Raw genomic sequence first — 27,886 nt, forward strand, 5'->3', positions numbered from 1 at the left:
CCAATGTTTCGCCATTCGAATTATTTGTTAGCAACTTTTGCTGCTGCTGTATAATTGTTTCTTTTCTCACAGTAAAATAAACACACACCTACCAAAAGATCCATTCTAAAATCATTCCTTCTCCACGCTTTCCTCTTGCAGACACACCACACTAAATGGACAACAGCCAAGTAACAAACAGCGAAATATTAAAGACTGGAAACATTCAAGCGTGCAGCTACCTAATATCCTGCGTCTAAGTTCTGCGAATGACAAAACCATCGACAAGTAAGCGCCCAGTTGCTTGTAATTCCCAGAAGGGGAATTCTGGGACATTTCTCAGTAGCAGTACATGTTAAACTGCAATCCAATAGTATAGATAGACCTTTTTCGTGTGGTACAGGGAAGGCGGAGACCACTTGATCTGATGGAAACAATGCAGCAATTGATTTTTCTTTCATTTGGCTTGACATGTGTCAGCTATCTGCAGTAGGAAATACGATCATAGGGCCATATCATGTCACATTCTGACATACATTTAGAGGAAAGTCGGGTAGTGTCTGACACGTAAAAACAAAAAAAGCACTCCGTCTTCAGGACACGAGTGGCCTACCGAGACCATCCGTTCGCCGTGTCATCCTCATGTGGAGGATGCAGATAGGAGGGGCGTAGGGTCAGCACACCGCTCTCCCGATCGTTATGATGGTATTCTTGACCGAAGCCGCTACTATTCGGTCGAGTAGCTCCTCAATTGGCGTCACGAGGCTGAGTGCACCCCAAAAGAGTATCTGACACGTAAGGTTTCTCATAATTAGAATTTTTACTGAAGACGGTCTTGCAATGTTCTTCACACTAAACAATACTGTTGTACGTTACTTAATAGAATTATAACACCCACTGTCGTAAGATTATACATGTATTGTCTTCTTCATATTTTTCATCTCTTTACATTTTCGTCTGTTAATTTTTGAGGCGTTCTATCGGATATGCAACTGAAATGTGTAAAAAATGTAATTTTTGCTACAGAAGGATTTGAACTATACCTAATTGGTTATAAACATTTATTTGACGTAAGTACAAGTTATACATCGTTAGCATTAAGTTACCACGTCTCGATAAGAGTGACTCAAAATAGCGAAAATAGAAAATAAAAGTCATTGAATTAAAGTTTTGAACAGGATAAATCCAAATCAACTTATTAGTTTAACATTTAGTAAAAAAAATCCATCACACGTGTATCAAAGACTGTTCAGCTAGATAAGAGCACAATTGTCATGGGCTCAACCCTTATAAACGTGACACTGAATCCAGTCATTCATTGCAAATTATTCGGAATGTCTGTTTGGTTCTCTTTCCGTCTTTCTTTTGGAACTTCAGTTTTGTTTTAGTTTTTTTCTTTTAGAATTTTATCATTTTTCTTTCAGTTTCGGCCCTGGACGGTACTTTAAATTTCTATGGTTGAACTGCTTTTCAGCTTTTCTCCTCCTCTCTTTCTCTTCCTTTAAGAGATTCTCTTCTCTTAACTACTTTTTATTTCGGCTAAAATCCTTGTCTCCCTTTTTTTCTGTTTCTTCTGATTAAGCTATACTTTCAGTGGCGTCGGCAGGGGGATTTCACTTTGTTCTCTATGATTTTTCACGTTTCAAATTTTGTGCTGGAACAGTTCGAAAGAGATGAAATCGGCATTCTATAAGAGTCAGCCACAGGGCAGTTTGCTCCTTCAGCACCACTACTTAATCGGTCTTCCTGGTCTTCTCCCATCTCTTCATTTGTCTTGTTCTGAAGACACATCCAATGGTGAGGAAGTAGAAGTACTAGGGAACTAAACCTTTTCACAGACGTTTGATGTACGGTAGACCTTCCTTGATCGTACATTGGCCTTGTCATGTTACATGTGTAGGGAACATGGAAAGGCTCTTTCAAATCTTGACTTGTTCAGCGATGGCGCACAATTTACATCGCTGAAAACACATCCGTCTAATGGCAAAATAACTGTGTGCATGAAGCCTGACAGTAACATTTCTATTCGACGTATTTTAGAAAAGCCGATATTTACCAATACAACTATGTCGTTTAGCGTAATGTGCGAGTTGGAAATTTTCGCGTCCAGGAAGAGCATGCCTCGCGGTATGCACTTTTGAAGATCCTGTAAAGTTTTATGCAACTGGTGTTGGAGGGGAAAACAAGGGTAAAAGCTATCACTACAAAATATTTTTGGTTTGAGTAACCACTCGCAATCAGCAGGGAGGGTCTTATGTAAAGGTTTCTAACTACCGCTACCAGTCACAAAATTTGTGACATTGTTTTCGTTAATGCCATATAGCCTGATGATGAGATATTCCCTCGAAACATGTCGCACACTAAATAAATAATACATTAGTTAACAAATTTTGTGACTGGTAGCGGTAGTTAAAAAACTTTACATATTTCTTGAGACAGTCACGGTCGAAAAATAGTCAAAAAGGGAGGATCTTTTTCGGTTGGATTCACCTTATCTTTAAAAAGTTGCAACAATTTCAGAAAATCCTCGATAGTTTTCCAGCTATTTGGCTGTTGTGCATCCTTGCATCCTTTTTCAAGTCACTATCTAGTCTGGCGCAAGGAAATACACAAATTGGTGGTACAGACAAGAAGCATCTACAGCGAGCAAAAGGGTGACATTTGTGCCTGTTTCGGCTGACGTTAGTTTTCCTATTTGATTTTTGCCTTTCACAGACATGACTTTAAGCCTGTCAGTATGGGCACAAGTTATAACTATGTTAAAAATATTTGCATGGTGAATTTACACTCGTGCATCAGCTCACCCAATTTGTCAAAAAATCTGCCAACTTATTCCTTGTTGAAAACGCTGCCCGCTACGAACTCGTGGATTCAGTTGTCCTCAGCTTTACGACTTCATATCGCTTCATAAAATCACAGTAAAAGTCTTCACCCGCTTTCATTCTTGTCTTATTGAAACGATATTTTATTTTTAGCAGCTCTGCATACTTGCACTTACTCAAATGCATAACCTGGCTGTCCAAGTATTTAACAGGATCGTACAATACTGTTTCCTGTTCATCACTGAACGTCCTCCGAAAAAAATTTTTTTTTTTCTAAAACAGTTTTCATGGTCACCTCTTTGTTTTCCTTTCAAGATGTAAGTGTATCACTAAGTATTTCTTGGAACTGAATATATCTAATTCGCTTCTCTCACTATCATTTCAACAATTCAGACTTTTTCTGCAGTTTCCTTCTTGCTATTTTCATCTCATTTATGTCATGTTTGATCCATGTTTGCCTGTTGGAGCAATAGAAACGTAAAAAATTCTAATTTTATGCTATCTGTTGTGTCTGGTACAACCCCAAAGTACTGCTGTGGTTGTTTAACATTCCCATGGTTATTACTTGGGCCAGACATAGTCAAGACCCACAACGTAGATAATATTATCAGGTCTATCTAAAGACACAATAAAAATGTAATATTACTTATTGGCCAACAAAACGCAACATTCCAAAGTTAAGTTCGTGCACCGAAAATCTCACTAGAAACAGAAATTTGTTGTCAGTCACTTTTAAACGCTCTGTTGTTTTGATGCAAAATCGCGTGAGGGATCTTGTTCTGCCATGGCCCACATTGCACCAGCATCACACGTGCTACCGCTAGCGCTATAATTTGGAAACAGCTCTTGTCCGATACAACGTTACCGGATCTCCCTTAATACTTCATAAGGAACTCAGTAGAAAAAGGAACTCTCTTGGCAAAGAAAAATATTCTGTCTCAATCGGGCTATGCAATCACTCTGCTGGATGCAATATTCATGGCGAAATTTCCCAGCTGCCACTTCATTCCCCCAGTTCTTCATATTTGACGCTTTCTGACTGCATTCTTTTTCGAGGCTTCAAGAGAAAAGCTGTTAGGATTAAATTCAGGGCGGATGAATAAGTATGGAGCATACAAATATCTGTTTTTCAGGACTAGAGAAGTAGAATTTATGAAGGGTTAAATAGCTGGTTTTAATAATTCGAGCTACAAGCAGGCAGCGGTCATACATTCAAGACGATAACATAATTTTGTTACAAATCACTAACTTTGCAATCGCCCCGTCTGTAAGACAACTCATGTGAATGCACTAGCGGTTTACATGTATTTTGCAGTTCATGACGATCCCAGTACAACAAAGCCGTCAACACGAACTGTGAAACGGCGAATATTGAAACGTGGCTCGATACTGCAAGATTTTAGAGATCCATTATTACAGGCTCAGAATGAACTGCTTGTGAGACCATATCACCACTGTCTACTGAGAATTTCGGTGGAGCCGTAGTACTTACGTTGCCTCACCACTGTATGAAACACCCGCTATGGTTGCTACTGAGTTCGCCTGCATACATAGGCTACCCTGCAACGCTTCTACTCACAACGCTTACTTCTGAATCCTCAATACAATATTATTCCACGCAAGGAAAGCGACAATTCAGCCTTGTAGCAGGTTTGTCGTAGCATCCGAAAATACGACAAAATTGCATGCTTATCAAACACCAAAATCCAGCTGAAAATTCGAGAGGGATTGTAAATAAGTTGCTTATTGCTTGGCACTTGTCCCTCATAGGTGTCATGGATTCTCAACTAACGTTCGCAACACAATCCTGTTTCATTTATAAAGAACAATGTTTGAAGTAACATAGTTCGTGCAAATGAACTATATCTGCTCACTGTAGTACCTACCAAAAACCCGTAAAATTCAACATTCATCTACTGTCACGTTCCGCTTTTGTTTTTCCTATATATAAGATGAATTATGTGTTCTCTGGAGACAAACATCAAACAACAGAAATTTCATACATGCAACCATTCACTCAAAATATTGTTGGTGGGAGCATAAAAGAACACGTATTTTGACTGAAAAGAACTGGGCATTATTCTTCTGTGATAATTACCTAAAAACTACCTGTCTAAACACGTGGCTACATTAATTTTTTTACTCAAAGAAACACACACGAATTTTCAACAATTACTCATATACAATTCATAAGCGGATTCTGAACTTCAAACCTTCTTATCACTTAATTTATGTGGTATGTTTTTCGCAGTTTTTTCTTTCTTGTCTGACAAACTGGAAGTTTTTCAATCATGCACGGAAACAATTCCAGATATCCTCAGCATTATGCCTTTTTAGTAGAGCCTCCACTACGTGAGCCTCTATAACACTTTCATGTATTCTCACCTCCACTTATACTTTTTCTCTAAATCCATTTGCAAAAGCGAGTCGACTCATCGAAAGAGTGTGTAATACATTCCACACACTGCTCATCCTGCGTCTACAGTTTATTCACTTTCACAGCATTAGTGAAATTAAACGAAATTTTGCTTATAAAATGATCAGTGGCAACTGCGAGGTTTCGTTCGCTGTGTAATTCTGTTATCTTGTGTATAAGTGTACAGGATGCTTCTCACAGACATGGATACTAAGGAGCTAAACAAAATCGTGATACAATCTGACACTTGAATGAATATGGAGGGGAAATTTATACCTCGATCAGAAAAATCACAGTATGTTCTTGAAATTTATTTGAAACTTCAGTAGTCGCCAGGTTTCTTTTTTGATTCTCTAACTATTGTGACCCCCTCCCTTTGTTAGAATGTTTGTGTCGTGTAGATTAACTATACCTATGGTAGTGTTTATGCAAAAGGCGGCCATGTTTAAGAACAACAAAAAAACAAGTAAAATACTGAAAGGAGAACTATAAAAAACTTGTATAATATTAAAATGAGATTATGCATTTTGTGGAAGTTGGCTCGATGTCACTGGCTGTGAATCTAGTTCTCTCTTTAATTTCATTTGTCTCGTTGTCACACTTCTTTCTTAAGTACTTCATATATACAGTATGGTACATCATAATCTATTCCAAAAACTAGTTCCCATTTTCGACTGTGTCTAGTTCAACATCATTTGCTTATAGAATTTAAATCCTATTAAATTCTATTATATTCAGTTTCTTGGTCTTTTTCTTTACTGACCTTTTCCATATTTTTTGCCTCCTACTTTTGAATGATGTGTATTTAAGTACTGGTTAGAATATATTATTTGCTATTAAATTATATTAAAAATTTCGCCCTTCTGATCTCAAACTCGTTCTTACATAATAGTCTTGTGTATACAAACAAACACATGTCAATAAGAGAAGTCATTATTGTGTTTCTAAGTTTCTCTTTTTCTTATTTTAATTGTTTTTTAACAAATTTCTTAAATGAGTTCTTAAAAACAATTACTAATATATGTACATGTTCTGTTCATATTACATTAAGACAGGTATAAATGAATTATATTTCCATTGTAAATTGTTATTTGGATTTTTTACTCTTAATCCCAGCGCCATGAATGATAACAATCGTCTAAAAAGTTCTTTTTCAATTATATGTGCTGTCTGCATTTCCTGTAAGGTTTATTACTATATCGTCTCATACCATTTTTAATATTTCTTTGTTCAAAACTGTGCATCTAATTATTTTTTAAACTCTAACTCATCCCATTCAACAGTATTTTCAATACTGTGCATAAACTGATAATCATAATACTACATTCTATGTTCATGAGTTATTTCACATTCTGCATGATTACAAGTGAACTCATCCACCACTGTTGCATGAATTTTATTCTACCACAGCGGACTTGATGAAGTACATTTTTAGTTATTCTTATTTTGGGTCCACTGTGCAAATAATTAAGTTTTCTGCATCTCTGTTCAATTTTGTTGTATTGCTACGTAGTGCAGCTGAGTGCTTGATAAAATAGTGCATGAAGATAGTCACATGCATGTCACTTCCGTTCAATCTTTCAGCAGCTCTGATAGTCCCACTGTCAGTCATTCTAAATTATCTAACCTTGGCAATGTTACACCCAAGAATGTTCAAATCATCACGAGACAGTTTCTCAAAAAGTTGATCATTCGCTAGTTAGGGAGTTAGTTCCTTATCCCATAGACCAAATCTTATCATATGGAAAGTGCTAAACAAGATAATACTCAGACAATTGAGAACGATATTTACATGACAATATGTTGACCATTTACAGATTTGAGGGTACTTACGTCTATTTAAGAATTTCTCAGTTGCACAGAAGACGCTCTTAAGAAGAAAAAGCTGTAATAAACTTTTGAAGAAATTTCAGGACTCCGTCAGCCTTTTATTTTCTTTATCAACAAGTTTCATAGCTTTGCATTACAGGTTTTTTCCCTTTTAGTATTTGTGAATACTACTATTATTCTCAAACTTCTGTGGGCTGTTGACAACAAATATCGTCAGTGAATACATATGATGGGAGGTTGTCATTAATATTCCCAAGTGCTTAAACAGACACCAATTTTTGAATGGCACACACAATAGTAATTACTTTCTTAACTGTAAAGAATTCTTTGTATCTAATGCAGGAGCTACCCCACAATATTAATCCGTAGGATATCAGTGAATTAATATATGGAAATCATTAACTTCTTTTGGTTTCCTGCCAATTATCTCCAAAAGAGTGACGCCCCTAAGGGCACCCCATCTATCATCGCGTGGGAGTCCTGTAGCTTGTATCCGATGGACCATTGCACATTTACTGTAACTCTTACACCCTTCCATTGACGATGCAACACAGAAATCGCGTCACGATTGAAATTTGTATGCTACATGACAACTTTTCTACAGCGGACTAACACAGAAAGTCACTACATAGATGCCCTCCTGGGAGTCTGGTATCTTTTATCCGATGCACAACTGCCCTCTTTCTGTAACAATAGTACCCACACACTGACGATACGACGTACAAATTGCGTCGCATTTGAGAACTATAGGTTTCCTGACACTTCCTGGCAGATTAAAACTTCTTAATTTCTGTTCCCCCGGAGCTGTCACTTACTCTGATGGCAAAAGTACCTGAATCTAAAAGTTTTGGCAGGTATACCATGTTGTACTTTCAGCTTAACCTTTCATCAAGACGCCCACCTAAGAATTTTGATATTTCTAAAGTATAAAATTGGGTACGCAATGTTTCTTCAAAATCAGTAACAATGCGAATTCGACTGAGGATGAGAAGAGAACCAATTTCAACACAGACTAACCACAAATGTAAACGGTCCTATGGACCTGGTGATAACACACTAAACATCGTGGCTCTCTGTTCGTCGTCACATGTCTAAATACATGATTAAGTTGAGATATTTCCCCAAGACGATTAAAATACCACATTTTAGGTCTTCCTGTAAGAAAGAGACTTTACACATGTCAGTAACTATTAGGCAGTGTCACTCCTTGCATCATTTTTCCGCAAAATGTTCGAAAAGAGAATCTATTCAAGAGTTGTCGCCCATTTACTGCAAACATAATATTTTCTTTCATTTGGAGAAATCGTTTAAATTTCTGCCAATGAGTACACTTAAAGGCAATACTGAATTCCACACCAGTACAATCAGGCTTAATATATTGAATGAGAAGATGTAGCTTTTCTTACTTTCATAAATATCAGATGGAGAAACTGTGTTTATTCCAGGCAACGGAGACCGTGGACATATTCTAAACATCCGACAGCTTATAGAGAAGGCAGAGGAGTATAATACTGAAATGTTTATGCGTTTCGTGGATTACAAGAACGTTTTCGACAAGGTGAAATGGTCACACTTATGGACTATCCTCATCGAGATGTTTACACCAACTTTTCGAACACAGCGAAAATATGATTCAGTAACACCTTCTTAGACATCTTTCCTGCTAATGCTGGCGTGAGACAACGTTGCATGCTCTTTCCACTAGTGTTCAATGCATATAGTGAGCATATTATGAGGGATGTTCTTGAAGACTGTCATCGCTGAAGGTGGCAAAAAAATCAACAATATCAGGTACACAGATGATACACATAACTGCAACAGACAATCAACTGGAAACCATCATGCGAAGGCTGGCCGAACGATGCAGAGAATATGGTCTTGAAAACAACAATACAAAGACCCAAGTGATGATTGTAGATCACTAATGGCTCACTAATGACAACAGACCTGACGTTACAAATATTGCTAGCTCGAGGTCGTCAAACACTTCGAGCCTGAGATCCTTGGGCTCATTTCGATTGCGAGAAATTCTACAACAAAACTCGGTCGCATCTGGAAAGACACCTCCATCTCTGCCAAGACAAAGCTCACCCTCGTCCCAATTCTGATGTTCCCTATCGCGACCTGTCCAGCAGAAACTTGGATGAAAGAGACGGCGGATCGTCCCAAGATTGATGCTCTGGAAATGCTGTGTTATAGAAGATTACTTCGAGTACCACAGAGAGCACATAGAATTAATGAATCGATCTTGAGGTAGATCGGCATCAGAACAACGCTGTCGACACTTGACAACCAAAATCAGCTGAAATATTTTGGTCACGTTGCCAGAAGGCATGAGGCAGTAGAAAGAACAATGATAGAAGGAAAGTCGACGGCCGAAGACCTAGAGCGCGCGCACCATTATGGTGGGTAGACGATATTAAGAGCGTGACCAGGATGGGCTTGCAGCGGGCAAGTCACCGTGCCCAAAACAGCTTCGTGGAGACAGGTCGTCCAGGGGCTCACCACGAGATGTCACTACACTGCTGCGTAGGGTTAGACCAAAGACAGAGAGACAGTACTCCATACCCGTGGACTACGTATACAAGTAACGGGCCATGTGACCCATGCATGTGACCAACTCTGAGGGCAGCCAGGTGTGTTCGCACGGTTTCATGATTGTTTGAGGAAGCCTGAAGGATGTGTAAGAATGAATAGTAGCCACTGTGGTGTCACCGCCAGACACCACACTTGCTAGGTGGTAGCCTTTAAATCGGCCGCGGACCGTTAGTATACGCCGGACCCGCGTGTCGCCACTATCAGTGATTGCAGACCGAGCGCCGCCACACGGCAGGTCTAGAGACACTTCCTAGCACTCGCCCCAGTTGTACAGCCGACTTTGCTAGCGATGGTTCACTGACAAATTACGCTCTCATTTGCCGAGACGATATTTAGCATAGCCTTCAGCTACGTCATTTGCTACGACCTAGCAAGGCGCCATTATCATTTGCTATTTATCTTGTGATGCATGTACCGTCAGACTGATGTTCACCAATTATGGATTAAAGTTAAGTATTCCAGAAGCTACGTACCTATTTTGCTAGTCTCTATTCCTTTAACTGTTCCAGACCTCACGCCAGCCTGCGTGAGCTTAAACGCGTGCCTTTCGGCTTCCTCTCATAGTGGCTTGGCTGTCTTGCCAAGTCACAACAGCCACAATGAGCAATTTCTGTAGAGTCAACAGATGGCTGTCATAGGATAGAATGTCCCATGATGTCAACAAAGTATTTGTTTTCGCACTCATGTTTATAACGCTTTTTTAGATTTGACCAGTACTCTCTCCTAGGGGTGATAATCACATCATGGGGGAACAACTTTTGTTCGAAGCATCGCTGATGCTTCCTAGTGATGCTAAGCGTCCTTTTGCGCAGTTTATGCACCTGAGAGGCGGCAAGGCATACTTTATGGCGAGCATATGCCGTGTGTTTTGTCTATAAACCGGTCATACGCTCTGTATGAAAGAGGGTAGTCACAGCGAAATTCAAGTTCCTCATTTGCTTCTAATGTTCTTCCTCACTTACAGACGCTCATTCTTAAGGTTTTATAATTGAAAATAACTCTACCAATTTACTGGAGCAGGTAGTATGCAGATGGAACACTCCTGGTTAGTAGACAACACAAACTGAAACGTAGTCGTCCCTGGGTTGACAAATACAATCAAAAGACGTCTAGCGTCGCTGGGAAGCACAGCGAACATTTTGTCTCTGAGAACAGTTGATCCGCATGACGTGAAATATCACCCCTAGCTGGATATGTAGACAACATTTTGGTACGGAGAACGAGCTGCATTACAGCGTAGAAAACTGTCGGAAAACACAGGAGGCCATTTTCTACTACGAGGGTGTTCAAAAGTTGGTGCAACGCTATGACAGATGTCTAAGTGTGAGCGGTGACTATGCAGATAAGTAGCTCGAAAGTTTGGCTAACCGTGGAAAAAAAACAGTTTGGATTTTTACTGTAGTTTCCATTCCCCGACCAATCGTTCCTTACCATCCGAACAGCCCTCGTATCGTACACTCACTGTCGGCATTCTTACTGTTTTAGATCTTAGGCAATCTCTTGATATCTACATTTTGGTACTATTAACGTCGTTATGCAGAATCTCAACTGAATGGCCTCACGTTTCCTTGGCCTTTTCCCTATTGTCCAAGTTTCACTACTATCCATTGTTGCGCTAAAGTCATACTGCTCCACCAATTATGTCTTATGTTTATGTTTATAGTTTACAGAACTCTTTCTTCTCCTACAACACTGAGCCAATGATCTTCTCGAACTGCTCATCTCTTTACTTAATATCGATGCCCTTTAATGGAAATTTTGTGAGCAGCAGGCTGCCTTCTTCACTGAACATTTCCGCCAGCACCCTCAATTACTTGAGTCAGAAGTTCAGTATTAGCGGTCTCTACACTTCGAGCCAGTTAAAGTTTTCTTGCATGTATTTGAATGAATGGGAGATAAAATTAGTTTGTTATATTTTAAAATCCCGCTAGTAAACTTTTTAAACTTTAGCTGTTTTATGCAAAGATTTTAAGACACTCTGTATACCACACACCTGCAGGAGAAACCATAAAAACTGCATAGGGGCCTTGCTTACGTGCGAAAGTTTAATGGCACAACGCTGGTAGCAGCTCAAGGAAGTGTCTTGACGTCAGTTACCCTAGGAACAATAGTTCCGTTAATATTGCTATTACTGGTGTGGAGTATGTGATCAGATTTATTTAACAATTCTTTTCAAATGTCATAGAGCCCTAAATTAGATGTTTGGATCTCTGGTACGTCACGTTAAACAAAGAATAGCATCCTTTAAAGGAATCATTGTTTGTGCCACAGGTGAGCGCCTCCGACAACACGACGCACATCCCTCGGGGTGAAGGAGGCGCCATCGAGTCCGGATCCCGGCTGATCCTGCGCGATGGCACCACCGGCGCTTTCGACTCAGTCAGCTTGGACGGCGACCTCGGCGCGCTGCCCGGAGGCACCGTGCTGGTCTCCTCCTCCAGCACCGCAGGCGGCGCTCGCTCCAGCAGCAAGTTCGCCACCTCCTCCTCGTCCGTGTCCAGCTCCTCCCAGATGAGCAGCAGCCACCGCCAGCAGGAGCAGTACCAGCAGAGCTTCCAGTCCTCCAGCTCGAGCTCCAAGCAGCAGGAGATGCGCTCCTCCTCCACCACGGAGTTCGTGTCCGGCGGCGAGGTGGTCTCTGTCGGCGACTCCAGCTTCTCGACCTCCGGCGACGTCCTGGAGAGCTCCACGTCCTCCTCGTCGACGGTGGTCCAGCAGGGCAGCAGCTCCAGCACCAGCAGCAAGAAGTTCAGTCAGCGCTTCCACAGCGACGACCTTGCCGGGGGAGACGTCAGCATCACTCTCCCGGCGGACAACGCCGCCCTGATCACTGTGACCGCGGGCCGCGACGTCATCCAGCGCATTCCGGCAGGGTCTTCCGCGGTCGATGTGAACCTCATGGGTGGCACCACTGTCTCGAGTTCGCGCTCCACTACGGCTGAAGAAAGGGTGGCCTCGTCTACGACTTCCACGAGCAAAGTGGTCGAACAACGAATCATGAGCGAGCTGCACGATCTCGACTCCTTCCTGTCGACGCAGCACACTGGCGAATCGACCCCTGCGAGTCCCTACAGCGTAACCGAAATGCGCGACGGCGGCAGCTGGACCGTCGTCTCTTCGACTTCTGGCACGCAGCAAGATAACAGGAGGATCGCCACCAGCAGGGACGACACCAACTCCAGCGAGTTCGTCTTCCGTTCGGGACGGAACGTGAACGAGATTGACACGACCAGTACGCAGCAGACGGACACTGCAGTGAACAGAGACCAAATCTCCACGACAGTTACGAAATCGCGCACTGCAGACGACAATCGAAACGAATCTTTCATCAACAAAGAGAAACTGACGACAGTGACCTCCAGGCGAGACAATGTCGACGACGTGCGCAGTGATTCTTTCATAGACCAGGAACGAGTTTCGTCAGTCAGGTCCAGAACTGATGTTGTGGATGAAACTGACCGTATGTCTACTGTTTCAGAGAAACTCATTTCAACTACAGTGGTGGAAGATACAGGTAACAAACATATTGTGAAAGAAATAACATCCATAATCGTCGAGGACACCGAAGAGATGAAACCAGCTCCAGAGAAGCCGTCTGCACGTGGAGATAAACCGCGCAAGCCGAGCGATGTCATTACCGACAGACCCTCAGCAACGAAAGAGACGCCTAGCGTGGACCGGCCAGCTCCGTCGCCAGAAACGACGAGACCGGAACAGAGGAAACCATCGTCGCAGGACACACCCACGACGAAAGAGCCCACAGACTACACGACCACATATCAACAGTCGTACACCAACAAGAGAATCAGCGTCGATGTGAGCCCCACACACGATGCCTTTGCGAGGTCTCTCAGGGCCTCACCAGAACGTGCGACTCCGGCGTCTTCTACAAGGTCGTCCAAGACTTCGCTCGACAGATCCAGCCCTGCGCGCTTCACGAAGCACACGACGTACCGCAACAGAACGAGTCTCGACCACAGCTTAGCGCACCACGTTAAAACCAGTGCGGATAAGACCATCAGACGCCCGTCTCCCACACGGGAAAGCCCAGAGAAGACTACAAGAAGGACGACACCGACAAGGACGAGCCCTGAGAAGATGACCGGTAGACGTTCTCCCACGAGAACTAGCACTGACAGGCTTACAGACAGGTTCTCACCTTCGCGAACCAGCCCCGACAAGACGGGAGCGAGACCGTCAGCACCCCGCCAGAGCCCAGAGAGGTTACTGAATGGCTCAGCACCCAGGACGAGTCCAGATAGGACTGCACCAACCAGACGGCCGTCGGACAAGACGCCAGGTTACATGGCCCCTATCGGCAGGAAAATTTCCGACAGAACCGGTCCAGAGAAACATTCTCCCGCCAGAACTATACCAGACAGAACACCAGGACACATGACTCCTGATGCGAAGGTTCCATCAGACAGAACGAGTCCCGAAAAGTCTACTCCATCGAGAACATCTCCAGACAAGACGCCAAGTTACATGGCACCACTGAACAGGACAACCACAGAAAAAACTACACGCAGACGATCATTTACTTCACCCACCAGAGACAGCCCAGAAAAGAGAAAGACCTCAACGACCTCACCTGAAAAGCCTACACAGAAGCCGGACAGAAGGGTCAGTTCTGGAGACCGACCGCGTGATGTAACATATTCTCCATCGAGGAAAACGTCTGATACTACCACTACCACAACGATCACAAGGGATACTACTGTGAAGAATGCAGTAACCAAGGATAAACGCAGGCTCTCGTCCGGACTGTCGCGTGCAGTTACCAAGAAACGTTCATCAACTCCTGGTGCATCGCCACACACCAGTCCAACCAGAGATGGTGAGGTTCCCCACAAGGAACGGCAGAGCAGGCCGCGTTCTCGAGGCAGCTCACGCTCAGGGACCGATTCAGAGGTTACAGACGATGAAACAAAGACCACTGAAATTCCAGATGCCAGTGACAGTGAACCGCGCATTGACGACAGACCAGGATCCAAGAGAAAACCCCTCCCAACATCCACAGATGATGAGCCGCAAACTGACGACGATACACAGAAGATCTCAGATCGCAAAGCTCCACTTGACGACGATGAAAAACCTGAAAGTAGAAGAAAGTCGATTCCGGGGTCTACAAAAGATGAACCACAAAAAGATGATAAGCGAAAGCCTGAGGCGAGAAAGCCAAGTGTTACAAAACCTAAAGACGATGAAGAGAGTCCTGATGACCGTCGAAGACCACAGTCTGGCAAGAAAGCAGTTCCAGATGCAGGCGACGATCGTCCTGGAACTCGTCCACGCGAGGAACCTTCTCCAGAACGCACTACAAAAACAAGGCGTGGTGACATTAATGTAATTACCGATTTCCTCGATCAGGAGCGTCTTCAGTTATCAAAACCAGATGACAAACATCCTACGAGAGACCAGACAACTCGAGACATTCGAGACGATAAAAAGAAATATGGTGACACAGTAAACTTAATTGAAGCTGAAGCAGGGCGCCAACTGTCACCATCACTAAAAAAGAGACCTACAAATGAAGATTCTTCTCCTGAAAGGAAGGAGCCCATGAGAAGAACTCCAGGGGAAACAAAATCTCCACTGTCAACAGATGTTAGTCCGTCTAGCAGGACATCACCAGACCGTAAGAAACCAACAGCTGACGAAATATCACCGGGAAAGAGGCCTGATGCCCCCTCTGGAGAAGTAGTATCGCCTACAAAACGAAAGCCTGACGATGAGAAAGTGAAACCCGATGACACAAAAGGAACGAAAATTCCAGTGAGAGGATCTCCTGACAAGGAATCACCTTCACATGATAAAGGAACACCTAGAGAAAAATCACCAGAGTATAGCTCAGAAGGATCTGTGTCTAAGGAGCTACGACCGAAGAAGGATACTGGTCGAAGGTCTCCAACAAGGCCTGGAGACAAATCTGAATCGCCAGATTCGAGTCCTGAGAGACGTGGATTTTCACCAATAAAACGCTTCAGGACAACACCTGACGGCAAACTGACAAAACCTGGCACTATTCCTGGTACAGACGACCATGAACCAGTACCATATAATGAGGCTCCAGAAAATGAACCGAAAGAGACGCCGAGTTCCAGGAGAGAACCTATCAAACCTAGTAAGCCTATATCATCAAGACCAACTGATGAGCGAAAATCTGGCATACCAAAACCTACCCCATCTCCCATTGACAGCACTGATGTAAATGACCGATCTGTGTCGCCTTCGAAGGGAAGACCATCTGAAGAGCGACCATCTATGCTGCCAGTCAGTAAACCAGTACATGGACAGCCTAAAACAGGAAAGTCGCCAGCCACAACTCCCTTGGAAGAGAAGTTCCCGAAGGATGAAATTACCAGGTGGCCTGATGGTCAGAAACCTAAGGACAGATCACCTGATGCACAGAAAAAGGAAACAGAACGACCTCGACAATTACATCCGAGTGACTCGCCGAGGTCACTGAGCCCTGTTAAAGACAGCCCTTCGGCGCTTACCACTGATGACACGAGGGAAAAACTGAAACCTACAGACAGGGAACAGTCGCCTAGTGATGGCCGAAGCCCCCGAAGCAGTCCAGAACGAAGCAGTCCAGAACGTGACTCGTATATAAAAGGACGGCCCACCTCACCAACCAAAAAACCTGGAAGAAGAACACAAGGAGGAGAGTCACCAGATAGAAGTCCAAGTTCAGAGAGCAGCCCAGAACGCAGAAGCCCTCAGAGGCAGCAGACAAAGTCAGGTTCAGATCGTTCGCCTGGAAGCAGTCCTGAACGACAGACAAAACCCAGAAAAGCACCTGAAACACCTCTGCAAAAGAAACCCTCAGATGATGTAACTAGGGGTTCACAGATAAAGAGGCCAACACCAGGAGCTGGCAGGCCCTCTTCAATACCGAGGACGAGCTCTGCACCACGCAGTGATTCGCCTTCTACTGACAGGAGAGTTCCTCGTAGACCGCAGGACAAACAGGTTCCTTCTACCGTGAGACCTACGTCTGAGCCAGCGAGAAAACCGGAGAAACCGGGAAGCCGATTCCCACAGGCTCCAGACATCAGCCACAGGCCAGCTACAACTGTCAGGCAGCCAAAGGCATCTCTACCATCTTCCAGGAGACCGGAAACTCAAAGTGGAACTTCACCAGCAACGAGTCCTGCACGTAGACGACCCGAAAGACCCGAGTCTCCCACTGCCACAAAGAGGCGTCCGAAGACGTCTCCTACCACGTACTCCCCCTCATCCAGTCCTGAGAGACACCAGCCGAAAATGGCGCCTGTACATCCTCGGGACGACAGGCCGTCACAATACAGTCCAGAAAGGAAGACGCCAAAAGATAGCTCGCCTGCCACCAGGCGACCAGCCACTAAAGTCAGACCAACAGAAAAACCAACAGAAAGAGTTGCTCCAAAACCATCACCCAAGTTCGGTCCTCAAACTAGTCCTGAGCGACAACCAAAAAAACCAATCGTCAATGGATATGACAGAATAGCGAAGTCTCCATCTGGACCAAAGTACCCAGACGACAAGAAGCCACTGAAGCCTAACGAAATTCCAACAAAAGAGCCAATGTCTACAAAACCAGGCAAGAAGCCACAACCGCGTCATGATAAAGACCAACCCAGGAAGACAGAAAAACCAGAACAGACGAGATACGCAGCAACAGCTAATTTCATTACACACCTTAGGGAATATGAAAATGATAGGGATGTTAAGAGGCCAAAGCAGAGAAAACCGGATGACGAAGACGATAAATCAACCGACAGGTCGTCGACTGTTTCGAGTCCCGAGACAGTGAAAACAGCAACAGATACACCAAATGATACTGGTGATTTGCATGTGACTTCATCTGACTTCATCGATCGTGAAGCTACTCACACAACCACAACGAGGAAAAGGACCGAGATACATGTTCCTCACGTTACAGACGAACCATATTCTGACAATGATTATGACCTTAATGAAGATGCTCCGAGAAGACCTCGCGACCAAGACAAAACAGCGCCGAAAACTGCTTCAGTATCTATTACTATCTCTTCAAATAAGTCTTTCGATAGACAGAGAACGTACGATAAGACAGATCGGCACGGAGATTACTACAGCGACGAATTTCCCGATGATTTTCCGGAAGAAAATCCACCTGATGAATTCCTTGTTGATGACTCTGACACTGACTTCTCTGAACCTACAAGGAGACCTAAAGGACGTAAACCTAACGACATAAGCAAAATCCAAGAAGAGGAGCCAGGTTTGAAGAAGCCTAAACAAGGCCGCCCTGCTGAGAAGCAGCCGACAACAAAGAAACCCGCAGATACACATCCGGCACCTAAACGAACAAAACCATCTACTGTGAAGCCAGCGGACTCGCGAAGGCCAACTGGAAGACCAGACGGGATGTCGCCTAGTAGCGCCCAGAGGCGACCAGATGCTCACAAACCAACAATCCAATCATCTACTAGACCTGAAAGACCAGCAAAGCGTATGCCCAGAGATGGTGACGACACGCGGCCTACACGAACAAATTACGAGAAAAATATTATCGTCAGATCCAGTTCTCCCGGTGATATCAAACCACACAGACCAACTACCAAAAAGGAAATCACTGTTTCCCGTGTTACAGATAACAGCCATTCAACCCGATTGACTTCTGTCAAGCAGCGAGTAACGGTGGCCTCTGCTACCACCAGAGTGACTGGCTCGAAGACAGCAAAGGTGACTACGACCATGGTCAAACAGATTGGCAAAAGACCTGTTCCTCAGGATGAGAATAACAGGCGGAAGCCTAAAACAGATCGTCCATCTATGACTACGGTCATGAATCTCAGAAATGCAACTGTGCCTAAAAAGACGGCACCTGCCAAGAAAGGCGCGACAAAACCAAAGAAAATGGTGAATGGTGTCAAACCTACAGATGAAACGACTACAGATGAAGAACCTGAAGCCCCTGAATTCATCACAGATGACGAGAAACACAGTATTCTCATGTACACAGAGGATGAAAGCGATATAAATGAACTCGATGACGTGAGGCACAACGAACTGCATTACATATCGAAAATAGACGAGACAACAACTCGAGAAGATCGTCTTATATCATCCACACAAGACAAATTCAGAGGTGACACACTTACCACTCTGGAGGTTCACCACCCCAAATCTTCCCGTGAATCTTCTCCAGAATATATAAAACGACCTTTGCCCGTCACTGATGATGAAGATGGGGGCAGGCCTCGTTTTGCTGACAAAATCAGCGAGCCAGAAGATGATGATGAAACTGCAAGGAGACCATCAAAGACAGTATTTCAGAAACCGATTTTGCAGCCTGAACCTTTGGATGAAGAAATTACCGATGATGAAGATAAACGTGCCCCAGAGGTTCCAGGACAGCCTAGACAACCAGCAAAGACACCTTATCGCTCTGAAAAGGTGACTGATGTGAGGGAAGTGGAAACAGATGAAACCACAAACGTCAGTGTCGCTGACAGAGTGACTCAGTTCATAGAAAGCCAGAAAACAGCCACTTCACCTTACCAGCCCAAGCCTCAAGAACCAACAGACGATGAACCAAAAATTGATGACAGTCCAAGTTCAGTGAGTAAAGCAAAAGCTTTATTTGAAACTATAGCAAGTACACAGAAATCGCCTACTTCTCCAAGGCAGATCGATATTCTAAGCAGGCCATCAGTCTTTGAAGCTAGACGAGGTAGTCCACGAGTGACTCCGACAACAGACCAAAGTGGAACACCAAAATCGCCTGGCCGTCCAGCAGAACCAAAGCGGGCAACATGGCCCCCTCAGAGGCCTCCTTCTGATAATGAAGAAGATTATCCTGAATCGCAAAAACCTGGAAGAACTTTGCCAACAGGTGGCCAACCCAAAGATCTTGACCATCCAGTACAAGACAAAGAACCCAAGAAAGGAACATGGCCTAGCAGGAAGGAGCCCTCTGATTTAGATGGTTATCCACCATCACAACAACCAGACAAGTCACGACCAGATGCTGAAAAGCCAGATGAGCCAGAGAGCCATCTCCATCGTCCTAAGGAACCCAAAAGAGCTACCTGGCCTCCTCAAAGAGTAGAAAGTGATAATGATGACGATGACATTCGTCCTTCACAAAAACCAGACAGGCCCTCTTCTCCTGTTACCCAGACACGTCCAAATGACCGTAAAAGTGGTACCTGGCCCTCTCAGAAGGAACCAGACGTAATAGATGACGATCATCCTTCAGCACATCTGCCTGACAAGAGATCGCCTGACAGCAAGCGACCAACAGATGACAGTCGTTTGGTGCAGCCCAAGGAGCCGAAAAGAAGTACCTGGCCTCCTCAAAAAGAGCCATCTGACATGGACCGACCAAACGATAAACCTCAACCAGTGCAACCAAAAGAGCCAAAGAGAGCTACGTGGCCTCCACAGAGACAACCATCTGATGTAGATGATAGCTATCAACCATCTCCACACAGACCAAAAGGCGATGGTCCTCAAACCAAGCGTCCAGATGACGACTATAGGAGGGAACAACCAAAAGAATCCAAGAAGACCACATGGCCTCCACAAAAACAGCCTTCCGACGTTGAGGACGACTATACGCCTTCACGTAAGCCTTCTAGAACCTCGCCTGACAAGGAACAACCGAAGAGATTCGACGGAAAAAGACCAGAAGTGCCACAAGATGAGTACCCTAGTGACGAGGATTCTGAATACCCAGTTGGTTACAGAAGACCATCTAAAGATACTCCAACATACATTTCAGAGACTCCATATAATACACCACCAGCACGAAAAATTTCGAGGCCAATGGAAGAGCAACCTAGAGATGAACCAACAGTTAAACGGCCTACCGATTCGTATGTCACCACCACAAAGGTAGACTTAACACCAAAACAGAAACAACCATTACATCCATCTGACAAAGAGACATCGCCAGAAAGGAAACAGCCTGTACCTACTGACGAAAAGCCTCGAAAATTCTCGACAGATACTTACACAAAAAGCAAAACACCACAGCGGACCTCGTCGCCAGACGAAAGACACGTTGCTCCATCTAGAAAAGATAGTTCCCCAAGAAGACCACAGCCAGAGACATTCAGTGCAGGAACGTATCCGAGGAAGAAGACACCACGTGAAAGCTCCCCAGAGGATCGAGTACCGTCGCCCACGCGCGGCAGGCGTCCTTCCGGTAAGGATGAGCCGGAGCGCTTTTCCACCGCTACTTTCCCAAAGAAAACAGCACCGAAAGACGAGGAGCCGTCGAGAAGAAGCCCACAGAGGGAACAGCCTCGCGGAATTTCAACCGATACGTTCACCAAGAAGAAATCACCTCGGGGAGAATCACCCGACCGCGAGACGTCACCACAGAGGAAATTTTCGACAGACACCTACACGAAAGATAAGTCGCCCAGGGACCGGAGGCCAGACGAGCGCGATAAGTCTCCGACGAGAAAGTATTCTTCTCCTACTAGAGATCGTCCACACGAGCAAACACCTGGAAGAAAGCCGTCGAGTGGGGCTTACCCAGAAAGTGACGGAACGTCACCGACGGCGAAGAGAGATTTTACCAGACCAAAACGTCCAGAAGACTCTCCAAAGGACACATCACCGACGAGAAGGGATACGACGATCGTGAGAGAGAGGCACGACGATTTCTCAAGTGCTACATACACAAAGAAGACATCGCGCGACGTCTACACTGAGGAGAGGGTGTCGCCCACGAGGAAGGAATCAGTACCGCGCCGCGAGTCTCCAGGCGAGGTCAGCCCGACGAGGGCGTCGCCTACGAGGAGAACAGCTCCTGACGACAGAGACCACCCGAAACAGCGCTCGCCCGACAGGGCGCGATCGTCGCCCTCGGCACCACGCTCTTCGCCGACAGACTTCAGAGCGTCGCCCGAAAGAGGCCCCAGGACTTCCCCGACCAGACGGGGAGAGGACTACCCGAGGAGCAGGGAGTCCCCAGACAGGAACCGTTACTCGCCGGACAGGGCAGAACGCTCGCCCGAACGGAAGGAACAGACTCCAGCCACCAAGTCCTCGCCAACTCGCAGGACCTCCGCTCCACGGGAACCTGCTGAGCCGGTCAGGAAGACGTCGACGCCCAAGGACCGGAAGGAGCCGACGCCTCAGCAGCCGGGTGGCAAGTTCGGCGTCGCACTGCGACAAGTCAAGGCCAAGACGGCCACCGGCACCACTACCACCAGCGTCGCCACCACCACCACAACAGCGCAGACGCGACGTCGCAGCGGGGAGGTCCCTAGGCCTAAGGCTCCGGAGGATGAAGAGGACATTGAGCAGATCTTCGACATCGTAGTTCTCGAGAGAATGGTGAGTGTGGCGGAGAATTTGCACACCATGTTGCATTTAGATTTAATTTCATCCTATTTCCACACTGTATGAAAATAGCCGCTAGCTAGAAAGAGAAGGAACACAGGCCTGTGGACAAGAGTTGCACACGCAGCACTTAAAAGCAGTAAATGATAATTAATTGAAACCCTCAGCTGCGACAGGTGTTGTTGATAAACCTCGATGGGGACAGCTGAATATGTGTGTCCCGACCGGGACTCGAACGCGGGGCCTCGTGTTTATATGGCAGACGCTCTATCCACCTGAGCCACCGAAGACACATATGAATAGCGTGACTGCAGGGACTTATCCCTTGCACGCTTCCCGTGAGACCCACATTCCCAACTGTACACATCCTACATACGTAATGTTCCTAATAGATATTTGCCCATACATTCATTACTCGCGCACACTAAGGTTTCAATTCCCGTAAGAGTTCGGGCAACCTGTGTACATTCGCACAGACGAAGGTCAATGGCTGGGTAGCCTTTAACTATATATATATATATATATATATATATATATATATATATATATATATATATATATATATATATATATATATGAAGATCGTAATTGTTCTCGAAAGCCGGCCGGTGTGGCCGTGCGGTTAAAGGCGCTTCAGTCTGGAACCGCGTGACCGCTCCGGTCGCAGGTTCGAATTCTGGCTCGGGCATGGATGTGTGTGATGTCCTTAGGTTAGTTAGGTTTAAGTAGTTCTAAGTTCTAGAGGACTGATGACCACAGCAGTTAAGTCCCATAGTGCTCAGAGCCATTGTTCTCGAAAGAACAGATACCATTGATGACCGAGCAGCTTCTCTAGAATAAATGATGATTAATTGAAACCGTCAGCTGCCGACAGGTGTTGTTGATATACCTCGATGGGGACAGCTGAAAACGTGTGCCCCATCGGGACTCGAACCCGGGATCTCATGCTTACATGACAGACGCTGTATGCATCTGAGCCACCGAGGACACAGATGAATAGCGCGACTGCAGCCACTTATCCCTTGCATGCTTCCCGTGAGACTCACATTTCCAACTGTCCACAATCTACATACATAATGTACCTAATAGATATTTGTCCATCCACTCATTACTCGCTCACACTAAGGTGTCGATTCCCGTAGAACAGTTACTATCTTCATATACTTAAAAGCAGTACTCAGATGCTTGTCCCCCCCCACTCGTTCAGTCACCTATCTTATGACTGGTTTGAAGCTGCCCATGCCTTACTATTCCGTACTATTTTTTTCATATCCATGTCATCATTTCAGAAAACATCCTCCATAATCATTGTTCTTCTTCTTTTCCTTCATCTTCTTCTTCCCTTTCATCGAATTTTAGCCCGACTCGCCCGCTATGGCTCCAACGATTCCAATTTCTTTCAAGGTCTTCCAATACTCCTTCGAACAAGTGGCTTATAGTTTCAACCTATTATTGTTATTCTGTTGCTTCCCGTTCTATTTAAATGATCCTGCCACTTGTTTCATCCATATTTTATTTTAACATTGATACTAAAATTTTTTATCTCTTCTCTGCCTACATTGTTTCTAAATTGCCTATCTCGTTCTGCTATCAGTCACCTTTTCTTTCATACGTTGTTATGCTTCTAGAACGTTTTGCTCATCATTAATTGTTTTTTAATGCTTTCGTATGAAAACAGAAGTCACTGCAATAACCTAAAATTGAAGAAAGTGCACAAGTGCACTTCCCAGTCCCCCTCCCCATACGTGCAAACATACACACACACACACACACACACGCACACACACACACACACACACACACACACACACACACACACACACAATGACAGTCTCACAGGTAGTGTCTGCCTCAAGATCATATTACAAATAATTTGAAAATTACAAAATAGGTAATTTTAGATTATTTCAATAACTTTTATTTTCAAACTCATGCAATAAAATACACCTTTTGATAATCGAAACATGTTCTCAATGCACAGCAATTTATTAAATAAAAATATGTATAACTAACATATTTATATTTACGAAAAAGTGGCAGCTCTGATAAATTCTGTAAAATAAATGTTCCACAGTCCACTTCATCATAAATCTGTCGAGATGAAATTATGAGGTTAGTTCAATAAATAGTGGCCCACATTTTTTTCCGAGAACGTATTCATTTTTAAGAGTAACAATTTGGTCACAATATCAATCAACATTTCTTTTATGCATACAATTTTTCCGCATTGTCCCCATCACGGCCGGCCAATGTGGCCGAGCGGTTCTAGGCGCTTCAGTCCGGAACCGCGCTGCTGCTACGGTCGCAGGTTCGAATCCTGCCTCGGGCATGGATGTGTGTCATGTCCTTAGGTTAGTTAGGTTTAACTAGTTCTAAGTTCTAGGGGACTGATGACCTCAGATGTTCAGTCCCGCCACGATTCGAATCGACTTATCTCAGAGTCCTCGCGTTAGCGACCTTTGCCACGGAGGAGGCTGAATTTATGTTACATGTAAATACGTTTCGCTTTTTCAGAAAAGCTTTCCTTGCTTTTGCAGGTCTGCATTTTGTATCCGTTTTGGCCATCGCCACATACTTCGCTCTCCAAATAGTAAAACTCGTTTACCGCTTTTAGTGCCTCATTTCCTAACCTAATTCCTTGAGTATCATCCGATTTAATTCCGCTGCACTCAGTTACCGTTGTCTTACTTTTTATTGTGTTCATCTTATAATTTTTTTCAAACACTATCCATTCCATCTGAGCAATCTTGCAACTCTCTTGCCAATTCTGAGACCATTTCTTAAAGTTCTAATAAAGTTCTAATTTCTCTCCACTGATGTTTAAATCACTTTTAAAAATTTCTTCTCGGTTTTGTTTACGGCATGCTCAATTTACAGACTATAGAAGGGAATTTGCTACGACTCTGTTTCACTCTCTTCACAATTACTGCTTCCCCCTTATGTCCTCTGACTCTTGTGACTGCAGTCTATGGTTTGTTATGTCTCCACTTGTTCAGAATAGCTTCACGACACTTTCATTTGTTGTAGTGGCAAGAGGCCACACACGGAAATTATGAAGTTCATGTCCCATTTGTTTATTTCTCAGATTTTATGCTGCCTTTGTCCATAATTCTGGAACCTGCAACTTCATAGAGCCTGGTAAGGTGAACTTGGCTCACTGACTGGATTTTCTAATTTAACTTGGGCGTTCTCGTTCGCAGTTGGAGGTCGCCGTGGCCTACGACATCCGACGGCGCCTCCGTGCTCAGATCCGAATCGTGCGCCGCATGATGTCCGAGTCGAGCACGACCACCACCACGACGATCAAGACGACTCGCACGCTGCGGCGAGAGGATAAGCTCCACCCTCAGGATTCAGAGCCGGAACACGATTTGGAACCGGAGCCCACGAGCGAAAGTGACGCAGAGACTGATCGGCGCCGACCCTACGAGCCGGACCGCAGGAGACCCTCCAGAGTAGAGGAGAAGCCGTCGGGCAGGCAGCCCTCCACACAGGAGGAGGAGCGGCCAGTCGGCAGGAGGCCATCCAGGCCAGACGAGAAGCCGACGGCCAGGCGACCGTCGTCACAGGATCAGGAACGCCCGGAGGCGAAGCGTCCGGAAGGAAGGCGCCCATCAGGGCAGGACTACGAGCGTCCAGAGGGACGACGCCCCGCACCACAGGACACTGGCCGTCCCGAGGGAAGGCGTCCATCCTCGCAGGATTTCGACCGTCCGGAAGGGCGACGTCCTTCGTCACAGGACTACAGCCACCCAGAAGAAAGGCGACCGTCGACACAGGACCACGTGCGTCCTGAGGGGCGAAGACCGTCGTCTCAGGGCTACGAACGTCCAGATGACGTGCGGCCGGAATCGCCAACTGGACACAAACGACCCGAAGGCAGACGCCCTTCCACGCAGAAAGACTACGACAGTCCAGACCACAGGCGCCCCTCACCAGAGAGACAGCAGGCTCCTCACGGTGACCGAGAAAAGCCGTACGGGAGGACTCCGTCGAAAGATATACTCCGACCTGTCGGTAAGGTTCCTCAGGAGTACGAACCGACTGAAAAAGGAAAGGGCCCACGTGACATAGATAGGCCGTACGGTAAAATTCCCTCTCAGGACATTCTGAGACCCACTTCACAAAGTCCGAAGCGTCCAACTTCGCGAGATTACGACCGACCTGAAGACAGGCGACCAGAGTCACCTGCCCGGGACGAACAGCCGGACGACACTTATCCGTCCACGCAGCAGGACTACGACCGTTCAACGTACAGGCGTCCATCACCTGAGAGGCAGCAGGCCCCACATGACGATCGGGATAAACCTTACGGTAGGACACCATCGCGAGATGTACTCCAGCCCGTAGGGAGAACACCTCAGGAAGATTCACCAACTGACAAAGAAAAGAGGCCGTACGGAAAAATACCGTCCCAGGAGATACTCAAACCCACTGGACAGCGCCCATACCAACCTTTAAGGACGAGCACGCCAAAGACACTTCGAGAAGACGAATCCAAACCTTATGGTAGGATTCCATCCAAAGATATATTGCGCCCAGTCTCGCAGAGACCTCAAGAGGCAAAACCGTTCTCGCCCAGAGAACCTGAGAAAGAGAGCCCTTACAGATCGACTGCAAGGGTTCCACATGATGAGGAAACCAAGCCCTATGGCAGAGTACCATCTCAAGACGTTCTTAGACCAACTTCTCAGAGACCGCAGGAAGACACTCCAACTTCCAGGACACCTGGGGAGGAACACACCAAACCATACAGAAGAGGACCATCCCAGGAGATACTGCGACCAGTGTCTCAGAGACCAAAGGAGCCAGAATCTCACACAGACTCTCCACGGGACAGTGACAGTACTAGACCATACGAAAGGACTCCGTCCAGGGACATACTAAAATCTACGCCAGAGAGACCTCAGGATGTGAAGACAGTACCAAGAGAACCAGAGCGCAAGCCTTCCAGAGATTCTCCAATCGAAAGTGACAAGAAGCCCTACGGTCGAATACCATCGAAGGATATCTTGAAACCAGTGTCGCAGCGGACGCCAGAGGGCAAACCCTTCTCCCCGAAAGAAACTCCGGACTATAGGACTGGAGCAAAGGTGCCTCGTGAAGATGAGACGAGGCCGTACGGGCGGGCACCTTCCAAGGACGTGCTGCGACCTAAGGAGGTGCAAGATTCACCACGGCGCGACGATGGCCCTTCACCAGTCGACGACGTCTGCAGGCCGTCCAGGGACGGACAGAGGCCAGCCGAGTTCGACAGGAAGCCTTCGAGGACAGAAATTACCGTCGAGCTGAAGCCATCTCCTGGTAAGTCCAAGCGAAGCTCTAACTTCAATAAGGAACGAGTCGCATAAGACGTAACATACCTTTTATTTGCTCAGTGGTGCAAAATATAGAAACGAGGTTTTCAGCAAAAGACAGCACTGTGTTTCGATCCACTGTTGTGTCAAGGTCTCTACAGCCAAGTACTGAGCGAGCTGGTACTGGGCCCGAGGGAATTGCAGTTGGGAATATTTTGGAATGGGATTTCCAGCGCCATCATTTGTCTTACAATCTAAAGAAACCTCTCGAATACCTTGGCCAGAATCGTCGTATTGTAATTTAATTATAGGATAATAGGTCCTAGACAAAAATATGAAATCTCAGTTTTGTGTGTCTACAGAGTAATATTGTTGACAGGTAAGTTCAGACGAGAGTTGTTCTTAATACAGGATGAGTTGCGTAAGACACAACATCGCTTTTATTTCCTTACTAGTGCAAGATGTCAAAACAAGGTTATTGGAATATGACAGTACATAAATGATCATGTAATTTTCTTACTTAATTAACACTTCAACCACTGTATCAGTCGATATAATGAAGGAAGTATCGTTCCTTAGATGGATCAGTTTAGTTTTGTTGGCTCCATCGTTTC

At 45.3% G+C, this 27,886-nt stretch overlaps 1 protein-coding gene across 1 annotated transcript in view; it reads left to right on the top strand.

The window, feature by feature from the left end:
* Positions 1 to 27,886, top strand: part of LOC124786696 (titin-like) — a 459,967-nt gene that overhangs the window by 152,687 nt on the left and 279,394 nt on the right. Inside the window, exons 4-5 of the mRNA XM_047254284.1 lie at positions 11,917 to 21,969; positions 25,176 to 27,279. Coding sequence (XP_047110240.1) covers positions 11,917 to 21,969; positions 25,176 to 27,279 — 12,157 coding nt within the window. The remainder of the gene's footprint in view (positions 1 to 11,916; positions 21,970 to 25,175; positions 27,280 to 27,886) is intronic.

This window comes from Schistocerca piceifrons, chromosome 1 (assembly GCF_021461385.2).
Source record: "Schistocerca piceifrons isolate TAMUIC-IGC-003096 chromosome 1, iqSchPice1.1, whole genome shotgun sequence".
Lineage (NCBI taxonomy): Eukaryota > Metazoa > Arthropoda > Insecta > Orthoptera > Acrididae > Schistocerca > Schistocerca piceifrons.